This window comes from Bombina bombina, chromosome 1 (assembly GCF_027579735.1).
Source record: "Bombina bombina isolate aBomBom1 chromosome 1, aBomBom1.pri, whole genome shotgun sequence".
NCBI classification, from domain to species: Eukaryota; Metazoa; Chordata; class Amphibia; order Anura; family Bombinatoridae; genus Bombina; species Bombina bombina.
Window position 1 is genome coordinate 1,127,734,501 of NC_069499.1, and position 20,658 is coordinate 1,127,755,158.

The 20,658-nt window shown below is 41.0% G+C and overlaps 1 protein-coding gene across 1 annotated transcript in view; it reads left to right on the forward strand.

The window, feature by feature from the left end:
• IGFBP4 (insulin like growth factor binding protein 4) overlaps positions 1 to 16,919 on the forward strand; it is a 117,800-nt gene extending 100,881 nt beyond the window's left edge. The window contains exons 2-4 of the mRNA XM_053698422.1: positions 3,989 to 4,137; positions 5,812 to 5,940; positions 15,909 to 16,919. Of these exons, the coding sequence (XP_053554397.1) occupies positions 3,989 to 4,137; positions 5,812 to 5,940; positions 15,909 to 16,043 (413 nt within the window). The 3' untranslated portion in view covers positions 16,044 to 16,919. The remainder of the gene's footprint in view (positions 1 to 3,988; positions 4,138 to 5,811; positions 5,941 to 15,908) is intronic.
• The last annotated feature ends 3,739 nt before the right edge of the window (positions 16,920 to 20,658 follow it).

Here is a 20,658-nt window from a genome sequence, read left to right on the forward strand (position 1 = left end):
AAATTAATTAAATAAATTACCTACAATTTTCTAAACTCAAATACAATTAAATAAACTAAACTATAATACAAAAAAATACAAACATTAAATTACAGAAAATAAAAAAAATTACAAGAAGTTTAATTACACCTAATCTAAGCCCCCTAATAAAATAAAAAAGCCCCCCAAAATAATAAAATGCCCTACCCTATCCTAAATAACAAAGTAATCAGCTCTTTTACCAGCCCTTAAAAGGGCTTTTTGCGGGACATTGCCCCAAAGTAATCAGCTCTTTTACCTGTAAATAAAAATACAATACCCCCCCAACATTACAACCCACCACCCACATACCCCTACTCTAAAACCCACCCAAACACCCCTTAAAAAAAACCTAACACTAACCCCCTGAAGATCTCCCTACCTTGAGTCGTCTTCACTCAGCCGAGCAGAATTCTTCATCCAAGCGGGGCAGAAGAGGTCCTCCATCTGATTGAAGTCTTCATCCAAGCGGGGCAGAAGAGGTCTTCCATCCAATTGAAGTCTTCATCCAAGCGGGGCAGAAGAGGTCTTCCATCCGATTGAAGTCTTCATCCAAGAGGAATCTTCATCCATCCGGAGCGGTAGCATCCTGAAGACCTCCGGCGCAGAGTATCCTTCCAGCACGACGGACTAACGATGAATGACGGTTCCTTTAAATGACGTCATCCAAGATGGCATCCCTCGAATTCCAATTGGCTGATAGGATTCTATCAGCCAATCGAAATTAAAAAGACCTTTTAATTGCTGGTAAAAGAGCTGATTACTTTGTAATTTAGGAATCGGATAGGGTAGGGCATTTTATTATTTTGGGGGGCTTTTTTATTTTATTAGGGGGCTTAGATTAGGTGTAATTAGTTTAAACTTCTTGTAATTTTTTTATTTTCTGTAATTTAGTGTTTTTTTTGTATTATAGTTTAGTTTATTTAATTTTATTTTAGTTTAGATAATTGTAGGTAATTTATTTAATTAATTTATTGATAGTGTAGTGTTAGGTGTATTTGAAACTTAGGTTATGATTTATTTTACAGGTAATTTTGTAATTATTTTAACTAGGTAGCTATTAAATAGTTACTAACTATTTAATAGCTATTGTACCTAGTTAAAATAAATACAAAGTTGCCTGTTAAATAAATATAAATCCTAAAATAGCTACAATGTAACTATTAGTTATATTGTAGCTATATTAGGGTTTATTTTATAAGTAAGTATTTAGTTTTAAATAGGAATAATTTATTTAATGATAGTAAATTTATTTCGTTTAATTTAAATTATATTTAAGTTAGGGGGGTGTTAGGGTTAGGGTTAGACTTAGGTTTAGGGGTTAATAACTTTATTATAGTAGCGGCAACGTTGGGGGCGGGAGATTAGGGTTTAATAATTGTAGGTAGGTGGCGGCGATGTTAGGGAGGGCAGATTAGGGGTTAATACAATTTATTATAGTGTTTGCGAGGCGGCAGTGTGGCGGTTTAGGGGTTAATACATTTATTATAGTGGTGGCGAGGTCCTATAAGATTAGGGGTTAATAAGTGTAGGTAGGTGGCGGCGACGTTGGGGGGGGCAGATTAGTGGGTAATAAATATAATATAGGTGTCGGCGATGTTAGGTGCAGCAGATTAGGGGTTCATAGCTATAATGTAGGTGGCAGCAGTGTCCGGAGCGGCAGATTAGGGGTTAATAATAAAATGCAGGTGTCAGCGATAGCGGGGGCAGCAGATTAGGGGTTAATAAGTGTAAAATTAGAGGTGTTTAGACTCGGGGTTCATGTTAGGGTGTTAGGTGTAGTGCGTTAGGAGCTGAACGCTGCTTTTTTGCAGGTGTTAGGTTTTTTCAGCCAGCTCAGCCCCATTGTTTCCTATGGGGAAATTGTGCACAAGCACGTTTTTCCAGCTTACCGCTACCGTAGCAGCGCTGGTATTGAGGGTTGAAGTGGAGCTAAATTATGCTCAACGCTCCCTTTTCTGAGGCTAACGCAGCCATTCAGACAACTCGTAATACCAGCGTTGTCTTAAGGGTGTGCTGGAAAAAAAAAGGCTAGTTAGCACCGACAAAACTCTAAATCTAGGCGATTGTTATCTATATGGCCCACATGAACTATCAGTCTCCTGTTGTGAAAAGCAAACACAAAAGCATGTGATTAAGAGGCTGTCAATCAAGCCTTTGAAACAGGCAGAAATTTAGAGATTTAAACGTATATTAATCTAACAATGTTGGTTGTGCAAAGCTGGGGAATGGGTAGTAAAGGCATTATCTATCTTTTTAAACAATAACAATTTTTGTGTATACTGTCCCTTTAACTGCAATGGGCTCCAATGTATATATATATATGTGTGTGTCTATGTATACACATGGTTTTATATGTGTGCATATGTCTTTAAATGGGAGAACACGCACTCTAACCTTTTACTTTCAACTTGCAATACGAGTGCAACCCGACGCACGCAAAAAGCCTCCATCTAGCGAAGTTGCCGACTTGCCGCACAAGCGGAAGTGTAATATAGCTCTCCATTCATACTTTAGCCACAAGTAAGCAGGTTACAGTAGTATCAATGACACTCGCTGACAGTTTCCATACCTCTAGCCCCTCTGCTCCTACACAAAACACCCAATAGACATTGTACACAATATGCATGGAATATTAAATACATTATTCAATCTAATTTGTAAACAGCAAGAGAATCACAGATGCCAGTTTACTAAATTGTATATATTATTTTTTTTCTGCTGTCCTGAAGTAATGTGCAGATGCCACCGTTTGCAAACAAAAATATACATAAGACCAACAAAAACATCATCTCTGATTCTATCAAATAGCTGTAGACATCCATGCCAATTCCACAACTCAGTAAAGATTTTTACAATGTGGGTCAAACTCCCAGAACAATTATACAATGGAATAGAAGGTCAAAACCTGTGACAGCTGACAAGTATGCTTTTCACAATTTTGAAGCAATTCCAATCCATTACGAAACTTCACAATAACCAATTTACCACCTGTTTTTCCAATGCACTTAGCTCCAGATTACAAGTGGAGGGCTATTTATCTCTCCAGCTTGAGCACTAACTCCAAAATAAGTAAGGTTTTTGTGCACGTCGGGTACCGCTCGTATTACAAGTTGAAATTAAAAAGTTTTTGCTTGCGTGCTATTCCGACGCATGTAAAAAGCCGAACTTTGAATATCGCAAGCGCATTACCGTATTCCCCCATAGAAGTCAATGGAGCAAAAAAAGTGTGTCTGGGGGGGTGGGACTAAACCCGATCCCAATTTCTCAAGTGAGCTAACCCAACATTAAATATTAATATTTCACATTACAATGTTCTTCACATAGAATAATATGTTTCATAAATACATATTTATATATATACAGTATATATGTGAACTATTTACAGTACAAACACAGTTAAACACTTTATTTAATATGTATACTACATAAATACGCTTTTACATGTTTTCATCTACTTGACTGCAAAGGTCTCCAATATAATAATAATAATAATAAAATAATTTTTATTAGATAGTGTTATATGAGTGTAATTGTACTTTTAAATGTATGTTTCATGTGTTTTGTGACACTTACCTTCAGTTACCTTCATCTCTGAGGTCGTGCCATTCCGACGTGCGTTATATTCAATTGTGCTCAAGCGATTGCGTTTACTTTCAACTTGTAATACAAGCACTACATCCGACGCTCGCAAAAAACAGCCGCAATAAACCCAATATCACTTTCGAGTAACTGTTATTGCACCACTCGTAATCTGTCCCTCAGTGGGCAATATTTTTGTATCTCAATGTTTTACAGATGCTGGCCTTTCTTTATAATACAGCTATATCACTTTTTTTGGAATGTTAGCTTTGCAAACCTGTGCCAGGGACAATAAGTGAATGATATTAGTATTTTGGCAATTGACAAGCTATAACGAGTGCACTGCCTCTAGAGAAGTCATCAACATGTACTTCATTTTTCTCTACAGAGGATGATCATTTCAACATTAGCCCTTGTGGCCTTCAAGACAAGAAATGCCACCAAAAACAACAGGCCAAAATACAACGTAACCAAGTGAATGGTGGAAGCAAGCTTGTAAAAACCTTCAACAATGTTCATGTCACAGACATACGCCTGGTAAGAAATCAACTAATCAGATAAGTGCCACTATTATCTGTTTACTTTGCTACTAGTAACCTGTAAATATATTTTTCTTGAGAAGATATTTTTAACCCCCAATATAGATCCACAAAACAATAGGAAATGGCCTGGAAATCACTTGTGTATCTAGTAGATTTTCCTCCCAATGCCCCTTAGCATCAACATACTTTTCTTAAAGAGAAATTTAGCCTAATCATTTTGTTCCATCAGTCACAGTTCAATATGATATTGCAGCATTTGTTGGTGTTGCGATATTAAAGCACCAACCTGCCTCTTTGAGCACCTACAAACTGTGGCTTCTTGTCCACAAGTGTACACTAGTGATGGCTTAGTTATTAAACTGAAAATGAACCGCTTTTGTGATGATCTTTAATGACTGCAACGTCAGCATCGCTAGTGTACCATATTCCCGGTGTCATTGCCCTTGTTCGCAAGTGGCAGTTGACATTATACAACTTGACCTGAACCACATTTTCTTGGGAGTCCTTATAGCCAATAGACCTATCCAGAAAAATTGGCCTCTCAAACCATTTGCTGTTATTAAATTAAGGCCACACATATTTGGGGAATTTATATCCATTTGTTAAGTGTTCCATAACATCTTTGCTATATTTGCTAAGTCTTAAATATTGATTTAGGTGTACTGGGAGAACCTGAGTCTTCTGGGTTATGGACTATTAATCCTTCTTGCCATCTGACAACTGTAATATGAAATTGTAACTATAGTCAATCTTACTTCTGCCCGTAGTCTCAGTACCTTTGGTAAATTAAGTGAGGCGTGATAATGTTGTAGAGCATTTTTATTGCCTTTTCGCGTGTGTTTAACCCCTGAAAAAGTGGCTGTGCACTACTGAACTGCTGAGCCACTCATCAGCAGTGCCACTCTAGAGCACCCCTTTGTGGGAATTTTACAAATAGGTAAACAATTGTGCAAAAATAAAATACTATAATATATTACAACATTTTCTTATTGAACACAATACAGACCTAAGTTTGTATGAAGAATCGCCTACACTTGGATCCAGGCTTATTGAGGTTTAGTGATCTAGTTTAGATACTTCTAATAGTTTGGTCAATAAGTATCATTATCATTAAGTCACTTTTATGTTATTGTAATCAGACTTTTTTTTTCTTTGTTAGTTGGAGTGACCATTTCATCTTTTAAAAATAAATTTGATATTAAAGGGACAGTATACACCAATTTTCATATAACTGCATGTAATAAACACTACTATAAAGTAGCATATGCTCAGATGCTGATCTAAAAATCCAGTATAAAACATTTTAAAAACGTACTCAGAAGCTCGCAGTGTAGAACTGTTGAGGATGTTTGGCTGGGACACCCAGTAGAAGGGGATGGGCAAACAAAAAGAGTAGACACTCCCCCCTCCTCAACCTCCCTGCATATGAAAATACAGCACAATGTTATTAAAAAATAATCAAAACTATAAATTTTTACAAAAACACTCTCAGATGGGCTTTATAAATGGATCATCTACAAATCATTTATGCAAAGAAAAATCTAGTGTACAATGTCCCTTTAAACCTTGGTAGGAAAATCTATATGGCTAAAAAGTGCAGTCACAATGCTGTCAACATTAATATTATAGTGTTAGAATGTACATTTTAATGACCACATTAATCTCTCAGGGTTCTTGCCATGGGGAATTGAATAGAGCTTTGGAGAGACTGGCAGCTTCTCAAGCCCGGACGCAGGAGGATTTCCTGAATATTCCGATCCCAAACTGTGACAAAAATGGGCACTTCAACCCCAAACAGGTAATTAGATATTAGACTGTAATACGGGAAGTGGACTCCTGATCTTGTGGGCCCAGCAGTGGGTGGAGTTCTGTACTTTTGCTTCCTGTATAGAATACAGTCATTGATGTGTGAAAGAAAGATTGGCATGGTTTGAGCTATACCGCTGTAGTCTATTATATGTTATAATGTGTGAGAGGAGGATCCTAGCAGTGCTGATGTATGAATTTTAACTGTGTGTTGTATTTTGTACAATGTATGTTGGTGAACCCTGGTGTTGGCTTAACTATACCTGTGTGGGTGTGTCTGTCTAAAGATACCTTTTCATTATGAACAAGTGTGTGTTAAGTAGGTGTATGTATTGCTGCTGCCTAAAGTACCTGTATCTACTGTAATGTGTCATTTTGTGTTAATGGGTCTGAGTTTGAGAGAAGGTTACATGGCAGCATTACTGTTTGGGGCAGCTGTAATGATATGCTGTATGTTGTGCTGATTCTGACACTATCTGAGTTATGCTTATGCAGTGTAATGTATTATGACATCATTTAGATTGCTGTCAGGTAAAATATATGTAGACATTCTGGCCACTTTACTTATGAGGTACAGTTTGGGAGCTGATTTTTCACTGTAGGGCTGTAGTCTTTGTCTGTGAGCTAATATATGCACATACAGGAGCCTGTAGGCAATGGGGTCAGATCTGAGATTATGAACCCACCTTCCTCCTATACATAGTCAGGCTGCAGTAGTAGTAGTAGTGTGTGTGTGTAATATGGGAACTCAGTTACTCCTGCTGTCTGAATATTGCTGTGTTTTGTATTGTATTGTCATTAATGTGTGAGAAGGAACTATCTTCCATTTTTAATGCAAAGTTTGCAGCTTACTATTGTATGCTGTAATTATGCATGAGATTCTAGCACTGCAGCTGTCTAAGCTATATCTATGTTGTGTGTGGCCCTAACCAGTATCTGACACTAACTATGCCACAAAACATGGCACGATGTAGTAGTGTGTGCTCAGTTTGCCAGCAAGCAAAGTGGGAGGCTTTACTTCTTGACTATCAGCTCCTTGTACTGTTATAACAAACGATTGAGTGATAGACGCGCATTGATGAACCAGAGCTTTCAGTTATCTATGATCCAGACAAAGCATGACATTTTAAACAACTTTCTAATTTACTTCTATTATCCAATTTTCATTGTTCTTTTGTTGAAAAGCATGGATGTAAGCTCAGGAATGTGCACAGGTCTGCGCACTGCATTTGCAAGAGCACTAGATGACAGCGATATTTCCTGACACCTAACTAGTGATCTCTTCAACAAAGATTACCATAGGAGCAAAGCAAATTTGATAATAGAAGTAAATAGGAAACTGCACCAAATGTTGCTCAGCACCCCAACCTTACTCCAAAGGCCAGGGGAACACAGGACCAGTTACATGAAAGGAACTTGTACATAATATTTTTACATAAGCATTACAAATAATCTATTGAAATGCATTGAGCTTCTAGTTATCAAGCCGTCAACCGCAAATACGCTGTAATTCCGCAGCGTATTTGTGGCGAGGCTCATTCGCCTTAATTATCAAAGGCTAGAGACCGGCAAAAGTAGAATATAGTGACGTAAGCTACGATCCGCCGGTCTCAGTCTGACACAGATCGATTCTTACGTCACTCCAGATGTGCCGAACGCAAGTTGGGCACAATTTGACTACTTTTGGAAGTTATCAAATAACTAGCAGGTACGCTCGGCACTATTCCGGCCCAGCGTACCTGGTTTTCAATCTGCCACCTGGAGGTGGCGGATGTCATAGGAATCAATGGAAGTCTGACAGCAGCGAAAGCTCATGTTCGCTGCTGCCCGATATCCCATTGATTCCTATGGAAACATCTGCACCTAACACCCTAACATGTACCCCGAGTCTAAACACCCCTAATCTGTCCCCCCTACACCGCCGCCACCTACATTATACTTATTAACCCCTAAACCGCCGCTCCCGGACCCTGCCGCAACTAAATAAACTTACTAACCCCTAAACCGCCGCTCCCGGACCCCGCCGCAACTATAATAAATATATTAACCCCTAAACCACCACTCCCGAACCCCGCCGCCACCTACATAATACCTATTAACCCCTAATCTGCCGCCCCCTATACCGCCGCCACCTATATTAAATTTATTAACCCCTGTCCTGCCCCCCTATACCGCTGCCACCTATTTTAAAGTTATTAACCCCTATCCTGTCCCCCCTATACTGCCACCACCTATATTAAATTTATTAACCCCTATCCTGCCCCCCCTTTACCGCCACCACCTATATTAAATTTATTAACCCCTATCCTGCCCCCCCTATACTGCCGCCACCTATCTTAAAGTTATTAACCCCTATCCTGCCCCCCCATACCGCTGCCACCTATCTTAAAGTTATTAACCCCTATCCTACCCCCCTATACCGCCGACACCTATCTTAAAGTTATTAACCCCTATCCTGCCCCCCCTATACCGCCGCCACCTATCTTAAATTTATTAACCCCTATCCGGCCCCCCATATACCGCTGCCACCTATATTAAAGTTATTAACCCCTATCCTGCCCCCCTATACCGCCGCCACCTATATTAAACTTATTAACCCCTATCCTGCCCCCCATTCACCTCCGCCACTATATTAAACTTATTAACCCCTAAACCTAAGTCTAACCCTAACCCTAACACCCCCCTAACTTAAATATTATTTAAATAAATCTAAATAAAAATTACTATTATTAACTAAATTATTCCTATTTAAAAATAAATACTTACCTATAAAATAAACCCTAATATAGCTACAATATAACTAATAGTTATATTGTAGCTATTTTAGGATTTAATTTTATTTTACAGCCAACTTTGTATTTATTTTAACCAGGTACAATAGTTATTAAATAGTTATTAACTATTTAATAACTACCTAGCTAAAATACTTACAAAATTACCTGTAAAATAAATCCTAACCTAAGTTACAATTAAACCTAACACTACACTACCTTTAATTTTATTAAATAAATTATATACAATTACGTAAAATTAAATTTAATTAAATAAACAAAACTATAGTACAAAAACAAACAAACACTAAATTACAGAAAATAAAAAAAGAATTACAAGAAGTTTAAACGAATTACACCTAATCTAAGCCCCCTAATAAAATAATAAAGCCCCCCAAAATAAATAAATGCCCTACCCTATTCTAAATTACAAAGTAATCAGCTCTTTTACCAGCCCTTAAAAGGGCTTTTTGCGGGGCATTGCCCCAAAGTAATCAGCTATTTTACCTGTAAAAAAAAATACAACCCCCCCAACATTAAAACCCACCACCCACACACCCCTACTCTAAAACCCACCCGATCCCCCCTTAAATAAACCTAACACTAACCCCCTGAAGATCACCCTACCTTGATCCGTCTTCACCCAGCCAGGCCAAATTCTCCATCTTGCAGACCTCCGACACGGAACATCCTGCTGGCCCGACAACTACCCGACGAATGAAGGTTCCTTTAAGGGACGTCATCCAAGATGGCGTCCCTCAAATTCCGATTGGCTGATAGGATTCTATCAGCCAATCGGAATTAAGGTAGGAAAAATCTGATTGACTGATTCAATCAGCCAATCGGATTGACCTCGCATTCTATTGGCTGTTCCGATCAGCCAATATCACAGTCAGCTGCTCATCTCCCCGTACTTGGTGCACAGCTTTTTGACAGCTTTATTGATAAATTTGGCGAGCGTATTCAGGTCCGCGGCAGCGAGGTTAGGCCAACTTAGGCGGGCGTATTGGGGCCGGCGAATGCAGGTAAGTACAGAGCTTAATAACTAGAGGCCTTACTGTGACATTGCATACTTACAGTTCTATACTCAGAATTAGTTTCAGCCTCTTGTGCATCATTTCATCTGACTGTTGGCTTCCAGTCACTTATGATGGTTTTAGACTAGGTGCTAGTGACACACTTGCAACATTATACGATTGGTTGTGGACACACGGACCAATCAGATAATGCAATAATGGCAGAGGGCAGATATTCGCTCCAGAGCGCTCTGTTCTAATCATAAACTCGGGCACCGCAGCTGCCTCTGGGAACCTAACCATGGGTCCCATCCCCCTCACGACTTGCTTTTACCCACATTCTGTCCAAAAACCTGCAAAAGCACAGTAGTGGGGGATGGGACCCATGGTTAGGTTCCCAAGGGCGGTTGTGGTGCCCGAGGCTCTGATTAGAACAGAGCGCTCTGGAGAGTATCTGCCCTTGGCCATTATTGCATTATCTCATTTGTTCGTGTGTCCGTGAGGGACAGGAAGCGCCTTGTGGTTTTAGTGCTTTTTTGGTGGCTCTCTGGTATCAGTATTGTCAGACTGCTCTCTATCATCCTCTCATAGCCATATCACAGAACACAATGCAGACCATGAATTAATTATCTATGTATTTGTATTCTTGGTGTTATATACCCTAGTATAAGAATTGTACTGGTAATTTTTATATATTTATGTTGATTGTATACCAAGGGTCAGGTTTTTCATTAGCAAAGTATGTAATATGGCACAGTTCCCTGGATAGCCATCTTGTTTTCTGCCTACTGTACACAGGGCTGCCCAGTATCATCTAATCAGAAAATTAAATAACTCTGTAATGTAACAGTAATGTGAGTTTGTCTAGAGAGTTTGTGTTACACTTTCTCAGCTGTAGCATTTAGGTGCATCATACTGTACCTTGCTTTGTAAATATGTGAGACTGGACTGCTGCCATTGTGTTAGCCATAACTGTGCAGTTATCCTCTAGTTTACAGGTTATATTTAATAATGCAGTAGTTAATATTTTGTGCATATTACATATTGTCAAGTAGAGTGCATTATATAATCTGTACATGTGCTGTGTCCCTGAATTTTGTTTTTAAACGTTTTGCAACTATGTGTGTCAGATGGGACTGGTACTTATGTTTTCTAAGCTATATCTGTGCAGTGAAGTGTATCATGCTGTAGTAGTGAGTGAGATGGGACTGGTACTGATGTTATCTAAGCTATATGTGTGCAGTGTATTGTGTCATGCTGTAGTAGTGAGTGAGATGGGACTGGTACTGATGTTATCTAAGCTATATATGTGCAGTGTATTGTGTCATGCTGTAGTAGTGAGTGAGATGGGACTGGTACTCATGTTATCTAAGCTATATCTGTGCAGTGTAGTGTGTCATGCTGTAGTTGTGTGATATGGGACTGGTACTTATGTTATCTAAGCTATATATGTGCAGTGTATTGTGTCATGCTGTAGTAGTGAGTGAGATGGGACTGGTACTCATGTTATCTAAGCTATATCTGTGCAGTGTAGTGTGTCATGCTGTAGTTGTGTGATATGGGACTGGTACTTATGTTATCTAAGCTATATCTGTGCAGTGTATTGTGTCATGCTGTAGTAGTGAGTGAGATGGGACTGGTACTTATGTTATCTAAGCTATATCTGTGCAGTGTAGTGTGTCATGCTGTAGTAGTGAGTGAGATGGGACTGGTACTGATGTTATCTAAGCTATATCTATGCAGTGTATTGTGTCATGCTGTAGTATTGAGTGAGATGGGACTGGTACTTATGTTATCTAAGCTATATGTGTGCAGTGTATTGTGTTATGCTGTAGTAGTGAGTGAGATGGGACTGGTACTTATGTTATCTAAGCTATATGTGTGCAGTATATTGTGTCATGCTGTAGTAGTGAGTGAGATGGGACTGGTACTTATGTTATCTAAGCTATATGTGTGCAGTGTATTGTGTCATGCTGTAGTAGTGAGTGAGATGGGACTGGTACTTATGTTATCTAAGCTATATGTGTGCAGTATATTGTGTCATGCTGTAGTAGTGAGTGAGATGGGACTGGTACTTATGTTATCTAAGCTATATGTGTGCAGTGTATTGTGTCATGCTGTAGTAGTGAGTGAGATGGGACTGGTACTTATGTTATCTAAGCTATATCTGTGCAGTGTATTGTGTCATGCTGTAGTAGTGAGTGAGATGGGACTGGTACTTATGTTATCTAAGCTATATCTGTGCAGTGTATTGTGTCATGCTGTAGTAGTGTGTGAGATGGGACTGGTACTTATGTTATCTAAGCTATATCTGTGCAGTGTATTGTGTCATGCTGTAGTAGTGAGTGAGATGGGACTGGTACTTATGTTATCTAAGCTATATCTGTGCAGTGTATTGTGTCATGCTGTAGTAGTGAGTGAGATGGGACTGGTACTTATGTTATCTAAGCTATATGTGTGCAGTGTATTGTGTCATGCTGTAGTAGTGAGTGAGATGGGACTGGTACTTATGTTATCTAAGCTATATCTGTGCAGTGTATTGTGTCATGCTGTAGTAGTGAGTGAGATGGGACTGGTACTGATGTTATCTAAGCTATATGTGTGCAGTGTATTGTGTTATGCTGTAGTAGTGAGTGAGATGGGACTGGTACTTATGTTATCTAAGCTATATCTGTGCAGTGTATTGTGTCATGCTGTAGTAGTGAGTGAGATGGGACTGGTACTGATGTTATCTAAGCTATATGTGTGCAGTGTATTGTGTTATGCTGTAGTAGTGAGTGAGATGGGACTGGTACTTATGTTATCTAAGCTATATCTGTGCAGTGTATTGTGTCATGCTGTAGTAGTGAGTGAGATGGGACTGGTACTTATGTTATCTAAGCTATATGTGTGCAGTGTATTGTGTTATGCTGTAGTAGTGAGTGAGATGGGACTGGTACTTATGTTATCTAAGCTATATCTGTGCAGTGTATTGTGTCATGCTGTAGTAGTGAGTGAGATGGGGTTGACACTGATGTTATCTAAGCTATATGTGTGCAGTGTAGTGTGTCATGCTGTAGTAGTGAGTGAGATGGGGTTGACACTGATGTTATCTAAGCTATATATGTGCAGTGTATTGTGTCATGCTGTAGTAGTGAGTGAGATGGGGTTGACACTGATGTTATCTAAGCTATATGTGTGCAGTGTAGTGTGTCATGCTGTAGTAGTGAGTGAGATGGGGTTGACACTGATGTTATCTAAGCTATATGTGTGCAGTGTAGTGTGTCATGCTGTAGTAGTGAGTGAGATGGGGTTAACACTGATGTTATCTAAGCTATATGTGTGCAGTGTATTGTGTCATGCTGTAGTAGTGAGTGATATGGGACTGGTACTTATGTTATCTAAGCTATATCTGTGCAGTGTATTGTGTCATGCTGTAGTAGTGAGTGAGATGGGACTGGTACTGATGTTATCTAAGCTATATGTGTGCAGTGTATTGTGTCATGCTGTAGTAGTGAGTGAGATGGGGTTGACACTGATGTTATCTAAGCTATATGTGTGCAGTGTATTGTGTCATGCTGTAGTAGTGAGTGATATGGGACTGGTACTTATGTTATCTAAGCTATATCTGTGCAGTGTATTGTGTCATGCTGTAGTAGTGAGTGAGATGGGACTGGTACTGATGTTATCTAAGCTATATCTGTGCAGTGTATTGTGTCATGCTGTAGTAGTGAGTGAGATGGGACTGGTACTTATGTTATCTAAGCTATATCTGTGCAGTGTATTGTGTCATGCTGTAGTAGTGAGTGAGATGGGACTGGTACTTATGTTATCTAAGCTATATGTGTGCAGTGTATTGTGTTATGCTGTAGTAGTGAGTGAGATGGGACTGGTACTTATGTTATCTAAGCTATATCTGTGCAGTGTATTGTGTCATGCTGTAGTAGGGAGTGAGATGGGACTGGTACTTATGTTATCTAAGCTATATCTGTGCAGTGTATTGTGTCATGCTGTAGTAGTGAGTGAGATGGGGTTGACACTGATGTTATCTAAGCTATATATGTGCAGTGTATTGTGTCATGCTGTAGTAGTGAGTGAGATGGGACTGGTACTGATGTTATCTAAGCTATATGTGTGCAGTGTATTGTGTCATGCTGTAGTAGTGTGTGAGATGGGACTGGTACTTATGTTATCTAAGCTATATGTGTGCAGTGTATTGTGTCATGCTGTAGTAGTGAGTGAGATGGGACTGGTACTTATGTTATCTAAGCTATATGTGTGCAGTGTATTGTGTCATGCTGTAGTAGTGTGTGAGATGGGACTGGTACTTATGTTATCTAAGCTATATGTGTGCAGTGTATTGTGTCATGCTGTAGTAGTGAGTGAGATGGGACTGGTACTTATGTTATCTAAGCTATATGTGTGCAGTGTATTGTGTCATGCTGTAGTAGTGAGTGAGATGGGACTGGTACTTATGTTATCTAAGCTATATGTGTGCAGTATATTGTGTCATGCTGTAGTAGTGAGTGAGATGGGACTGGTACTGATGTTATCTAAGCTATATCTGTGCAGTGAAGTGTATCATGCTGTAGTAGTGAGTGAGATGGGACTGGTACTGATGTTATCTAAGCTATATGTGTGCAGTGTATTGTGTCATGCTGTAGTAGTGAGTGAGATGGGACTGGTACTGATGTTATCTAAGCTATATCTGTGCAGTGTAGTGTGTCATGCTGTAGTAGTGAGTGAGATGGGACTGGTACTTATGTTATCTAAGCTATATGTGTGCAGTGTATTGTGTCGTGCTGTAGTAGTGAGTGAGATGGGACTGGTACTTATGTTATCTAAGCTATATGTGTGCAGTATATTGTGTCATGCTGTAGTAGTGAGTGAGATGGGACTGGTACTGATGTTATCTAAGCTATATCTGTGCAGTGAAGTGTATCATGCTGTAGTAGTGAGTGAGATGGGACTGGTACTGATGTTATCTAAGCTATATGTGTGCAGTGTATTGTGTCATGCTGTAGTAGTGAGTGAGATGGGACTGGTACTGATGTTATCTAAGCTATATCTGTGCAGTGTAGTGTGTCATGCTGTAGTAGTGAGTGAGATGGGACTGGTACTTATGTTATCTAAGCTATATGTGTGCAGTGTATTGTGTCATGCTGTAGTAGTGAGTGAGATGGGACTGGTACTTATGTTATCTAAGCTATATGTGTGCAGTGTATTGTGTCATGCTGTAGTAGTGAGTGAGATGGGACTGGTACTGATGTTATCTAAGCTATATCTGTGCAGTGTATTGTGTCATGTTGTAGTAGTGAGTGAGAAGGGACTGGTACTGATGTTATCTAAGCTATATGTGTGCAGTGTATTGTGTCATGCTGTAGTAGTGTGTGAGATGGGACTGGTACTGATGTTATCTAAGCTATATGTGTGCAGTGTATTGTGTCATGCTGTAGTAGTGAGTGAGATGGGACTGGTACTTATGTTATCTAAGCTATATCTGTGCAGTGTATTGTATCATGCTGTAGTAGTGAGTGAGATGGGACTGGTACTTATGTTATCTAAGCTATATGTGTGCAGTGTATTGTGTCATGCTGTAGTAGTGAGTGAGATGGGACTGGTACTGATGTTATCTAAGCTATATGTGTGCAGTGTATTGTGTCATGCTGTAGTAGTGAGTGAGATGGGACTGGTACTTATGTTATCTAAGCTATATCTGTGCAGTGTATTGTGTCATGCTGTAGTAGTGAGTGAGATGGGACTGGTACTTATGTTATCTAAGCTATATCTGTGCAGTGTAGTGTGTCATGCTGTAGTAGTGAGTGATATGGGACTGGTACTGATGTTATCTAAGCTATATCTATGCAGTGTATTGTGTCATGTTGTAGTAGTGAGTGAGATGGGGTTGACACTGATGTTATCTAAGCTATATGTGTGCAGTGTAGTGTGTCATGCTGTAGTAGTGAGTGAGATGGGGTTGACACTGATGTTATCTAAGCTATATGTGTGCAGTATATTGTATCATGCTGTAGTAGTGAGTGAGATGGGGTTGACACTGATGTTATCTAAGCTATATGTGTGCAGGGTGTTATGTCACACTGGGCAGAGTTTGTCTGTGGCACTCCGCTGTTTGGCACATATCTGTGCAATGTGTTATTTCAAAACTCTACATTTATCCCCTCCTTTCCCTACAGTGTCACCCAGCCCTTGATGGACAACGGGGCAAATGCTGGTGTGTAGACAGGAAAACTGGAATTAAACTCCCAGGCCCGTATGATCCCATCTCTGACCCAGAATGTCAAATAGCTTCTGAGAATATCAAGAAATGAATTGGAACAGGATTGGACTCTGCTCTTGACATCACCGCAGCTTATCCTGACAAAGGGATCCAACACTTCACAGACTTTTGGAATTTACAATAATTATTGCTGGCCCTGCAAAGACTGCATCATACGTTAACCCTATTCCTGTTAGAGGGCCAGTAAATGTGCTGAGAGCAATATGTTGTGAGCCTCTATGGTTGGCAAGTGGTTAGGATACCACTTTAATAGATATGGTGGGGCGGATTCATATTTTTTTATTTAATAGTTACTGGGTTTGTATGTAGGAATAAATGTGCTCAAATTACAGTCAAGTAATAGTAGGGAATGCTGAAGTGCCTAGCAAATTACTGTAAATATGGCCGAATGTGTGTCAGCTATGTTTGAACTAGAAAGCAACAGGAGCACTAAAGAGAGGGATTGTATGGAGCATGTGTGAAATGCATCAATAGAGTAGTGGAGATTTATACTGATCAATTTTAAGGATGGCTTATATAGAGAAATACATGTAAAAAACAGATTTAAAAAGTTTTGGGAAGGGAATTATTAACCATCATACTGGTGATCACTTACAGCTAAGATGCCACTTTTTTTTAAAAAAAAAATGTCTTTTTATACCAATAAGATTGTCTCCTGGCCGTGCAGGCAACTTCCTCGCTATCAGAGGGGGTGTCACAAAAAAAAAGAACAATGTTGTTAGTAGCAGACACAGGGTGTACCTTGCAGGGCACATAGTCCATCTAAATAGTTTCCTAATTAAAAAAGGAGACACCACAATTCCTCCGAACTGCAAGGATTATATGAAACCCTAAGGGCAATGTAAGTAAAAGCATAAACTGTACATTCTGACTTTATTTGAATAATAAAAACACTGATATTTCCTTACCTTCCGACATCAGGATGTCATTCTCTTACATGTGTACACTGTCATATTCACTGATTCCTGTATCAACGTTCTCTCTCTTTTATAAGTAAGGATTCCATGTATTATATCACTTTTTCTAACAACTCAGATATTTTGTATTAGTCAAAGATCAATACAAACACACATCCTTTCTTAAAGGGACGTGAAACACATTTTTTTTCTTTCATTCTTCAGATAGAGTATACAAATTTAAACAACTTTCCAATTTATTTGTTAACATATTTGCTTAATTCTCTTGATATCCTTTTGTTGAAAGAGCAGCAATGCACTGATGAGACCTAGCTAAATGCTTGAGTTTAATAATGATGAGAGGCATATATGTGTAACTGCCAATCAGTAGTGTATTGCTGCTCCTGAGCCTACCTGAGTATGCTTTTCCACAAATTATACCAAAGAACAAAGCAAATTATATATTAGAAGTAAATCAGTAAGTTGCTCTATCTGAATAATAAAAAAAAACATTTTGACTTTACTATCCCTTTAAAATGACACTGAAAAAGAAACATTTAAACATCCAGGTATTTTATTTGAAATCAGTATACCAGTATCAGTTGTGCACTCCCTATTTATTGCTACTTACTAACAGGAAGAACCTATCAGCCAATAAACAGTGATATGATACACAGTTGATGCAGCTATAATAGTTTCGATTTAAATTTCAAAAGTTTGTGCAAAAATAAAAAATCATGTTTAGATTCTGTATTTTTTTCAAATGGTTGACAGGAAAAAATGATTACACTGGCCCTTTAAAGGGACAATCTACACTAAAATTGTTATTGTTTAAAAAGATAGATAACACCTTCACTACCCATTCCCCAGCTTTGCTCACCCAACATTGTTATATTAATATACTTTATAACATTTAAACCACTAAATGGCTGCCTGTTTCTAAGCTACTATAGACACCCTCTTATCACATGTTTTTTTTATTTGCTTTTCACAACAGGAGACTGCTAGTTCATGGTGGCCATATAGATAACATTGTGGTCATGCCCAAGGAGTTTTTTAAGAGTTAGCACAACACAGTAATAAATGCAAGTCAATCCCATATAATAAAAGGCCAAGTGTGTTTGTCTGAAGCTGTCATGCGCAGTAGAGACTGTGCACGAGGACAAACACACCTGGCCTTCTGTCAGTGTCTTCCTCCTGGCGGCGCATGTGGTGGAGTGGGCGTGCCTGGTGGGTGAAGGTGGGCAGGGCCGGGTGTGGCATGGGCGGGGCAGGGTGTGATGTGGGAGGGATCGACCGCACCGTGGGCTCGGCCGAGCGTGACATGGGTGGGGCCAGATGCCGGGCGAGTGCACAGTGAGTGATTGAGACAGAGAGCTCTAAAAAGAAGGGGATAGAGAGATCAGAAGAGGGGCGATAAAGAGAGGGGGGGAGAAACAGCAAAAGAGAGGGGGGAGAGAGAGACAGCAAAAGAGAGGGGGGAGAGAGACAGTAAAAGAGAGGGGGGAGAGAGCACAAAAGAGAGGGGGAGAGAGCACAAAAGAGAGGGGAGAGTGCACAAGAGAGAGAGCACAAAAGAGAGGGGGAGAGAGCGCAAAAGAGAGGGGGGAGAGAGACAGCAAAAGAGAGGGGGGGAGAGAGACAGCAAAAAAGAGGAGGGAGAGAGCACAAAAGAGAGGGGGAGAGTGCACAAAAGAGAGGGGGGAGAGTACTCAATAGTGAGGAGAGAGAGTGCACAAAAGAGAGGCGGGAGAGAGTACAAAAGAGAGTGGGAAGAGAGACAGCACAAAAGAGAGGGGAGAGAGATAGCACAAAAGAGAGGGGGGAGAGACAGCAAAAGAGAGGGGAGAAAGACAGCAAAAGAGAGGCGGGAGAGAGACAGCAAAAGAGAGGGGGAGAGAGACATCAAAAGAGAGGCAGCAAAAGAGAGGGGGGAGAGAGACAGCAAAAGAGAGGGGGGAGAGAGCACAAAAGAGGGGGGAGAGAACACAAACGAGAGGGGGAGAGTGCATAAAAGAGAGGGGGGAGAGTGCACAAAAGAGAGGAGGGAGAGAGCGCAAAAGAGAGGGGGGAGAGAGAGCGCAAAAGAGAGGGAGAGAGAGAGCGCAAAAGAGAGGGGGAGAGAGAGCGCACGAGAGAGGGGGGAGAGAGAGAGCAAAAGGGAGGGGGGAGAGAGAGAGCAAAAGAGAGGGGGGAGAGAGAGAGCAAAGAGGGGGGAGAGAGACAGCAAAAGAGAGGAGGGAGAGTGCACAAAAGAGAGGGGGGAGAGTGCACAAAAGAGATGAGGGAGAGTGCACAAAACAGAGGGTGGAGAGAGACAGTAAAAGAGAGGAGGGAGAGAGACAGCAAAGAGGGGGGAGAGAGACAGCAAAAGAGAGGAGGGAGAGTGCACAAAAGAGAGGGCGGAGAGTGCACAAAAGAGAGGGGAGAGAGTGCACAAAACAGAGGGGGGAGAGTGCACAAAAGAGAGGGGGGAGAGTGCACAAAAGAGAGTAGGGAGAGTGCACAAAACAGAGGGGGGAGAGTGCACAAAAGAGAGGGCGAGAGCGCAAAAGAGGGGGAGAGAGAGTGCAAACGAGAGGGGGAGAGAGCGCAAAAGAGAGGGTGGAGAGAGACAGCAAAAGAGAAGAGGGAGAGAGACAGCAAAGAGGGGGGAAAGAGACAGCAAAAGAGAGGAGGGAGAGTGCACAAAAGAGAGGGGGGAGAGTGCACAAAAGAGAGGAGGGAGAGTGCACAAAACAGAGGGGGGAGAGTGCACAAAAGAGAGGGGGAGAGCGCAAAAGAGGGGGAGAGAGAGCGCAAAAGAGAGGGGGAGAGAGAGCGCAAAAGAGGGGAGAGAGCGCAAAAGAGATGGGAGAAAGAGTGCAAAAGAGAGGGGGAGAGAGAGCGCAAAAGAGGGGAAGAGAGAGCAAAAGAGAGGGTGGAGAGAGACAGCAAAGAGGGGGGAGAGAGACAGCAAAAGAGAGGAGGGAGAGTGCACAAAAGAGAGGGGGGAGAGTGCACAAAAGAGATGAGGGAGAGTGCACAAAACAGAGGGGGGAGAGTGCACAAAAGAGAGGGGGAGAGTGCAAAAGAGGGGGAGAGAGAGCGCAAAAGAGAGGGGGAGAGAGCGCAAAAGAGAGGGTGGAGAGAGACAGTAAAAGAGAGGAGGGAGAGAGACAGCAAAGAGGGGGGAGAGAGACAGCAAAAGAGAGGAGGGAGAGTGCACAAAAGAGAGGGCGGAGAGTGCACAAAAGAGAGGGGAGAGAGAGCGCAAAAGAGAGGGGGAGGGAGCGCAAAAGAGACGGGGAGAGAGAGCGCAAAAGAGAGGGTGGAGAGAGACAGCAAAGAGGGGGGAGAGAGACAGCAAAAGAGAGGAGGGAGAGTGCACAAAAGAGAGGGGGGAGAGTGCACAAAAGAGAGGAGGGAGAGTGCACAAAACAGAGGGGGGAGAGTGCACAAAAGAGAGGGGGAGAGTGCAAAAGAGGGGGAGAGAGCGCAAAAGAGAGGGTGGAGAGAGACAGCAAAAGAGAGGAGGGAGAGAGACAGCAAAGAGGGGGGAGAGAGACAGCAAAAGAGAGGAGGGAGAGTGCACAAAAGAGAGGCAGGAAAGAGTACAAAAGAGAGTGGGAAGAGAGACAGCACAAAAGAGAGGGGAGAGAGACAGCACAAAAGAGGGGGGAGAGACAGCAAAAGAGAGGGGGGAGAAAGACAGCAAAAGAGAGGGGGGAGAGAGACAGCAAAAGAGAGGGGGAGAGAGACAGCAAAAGA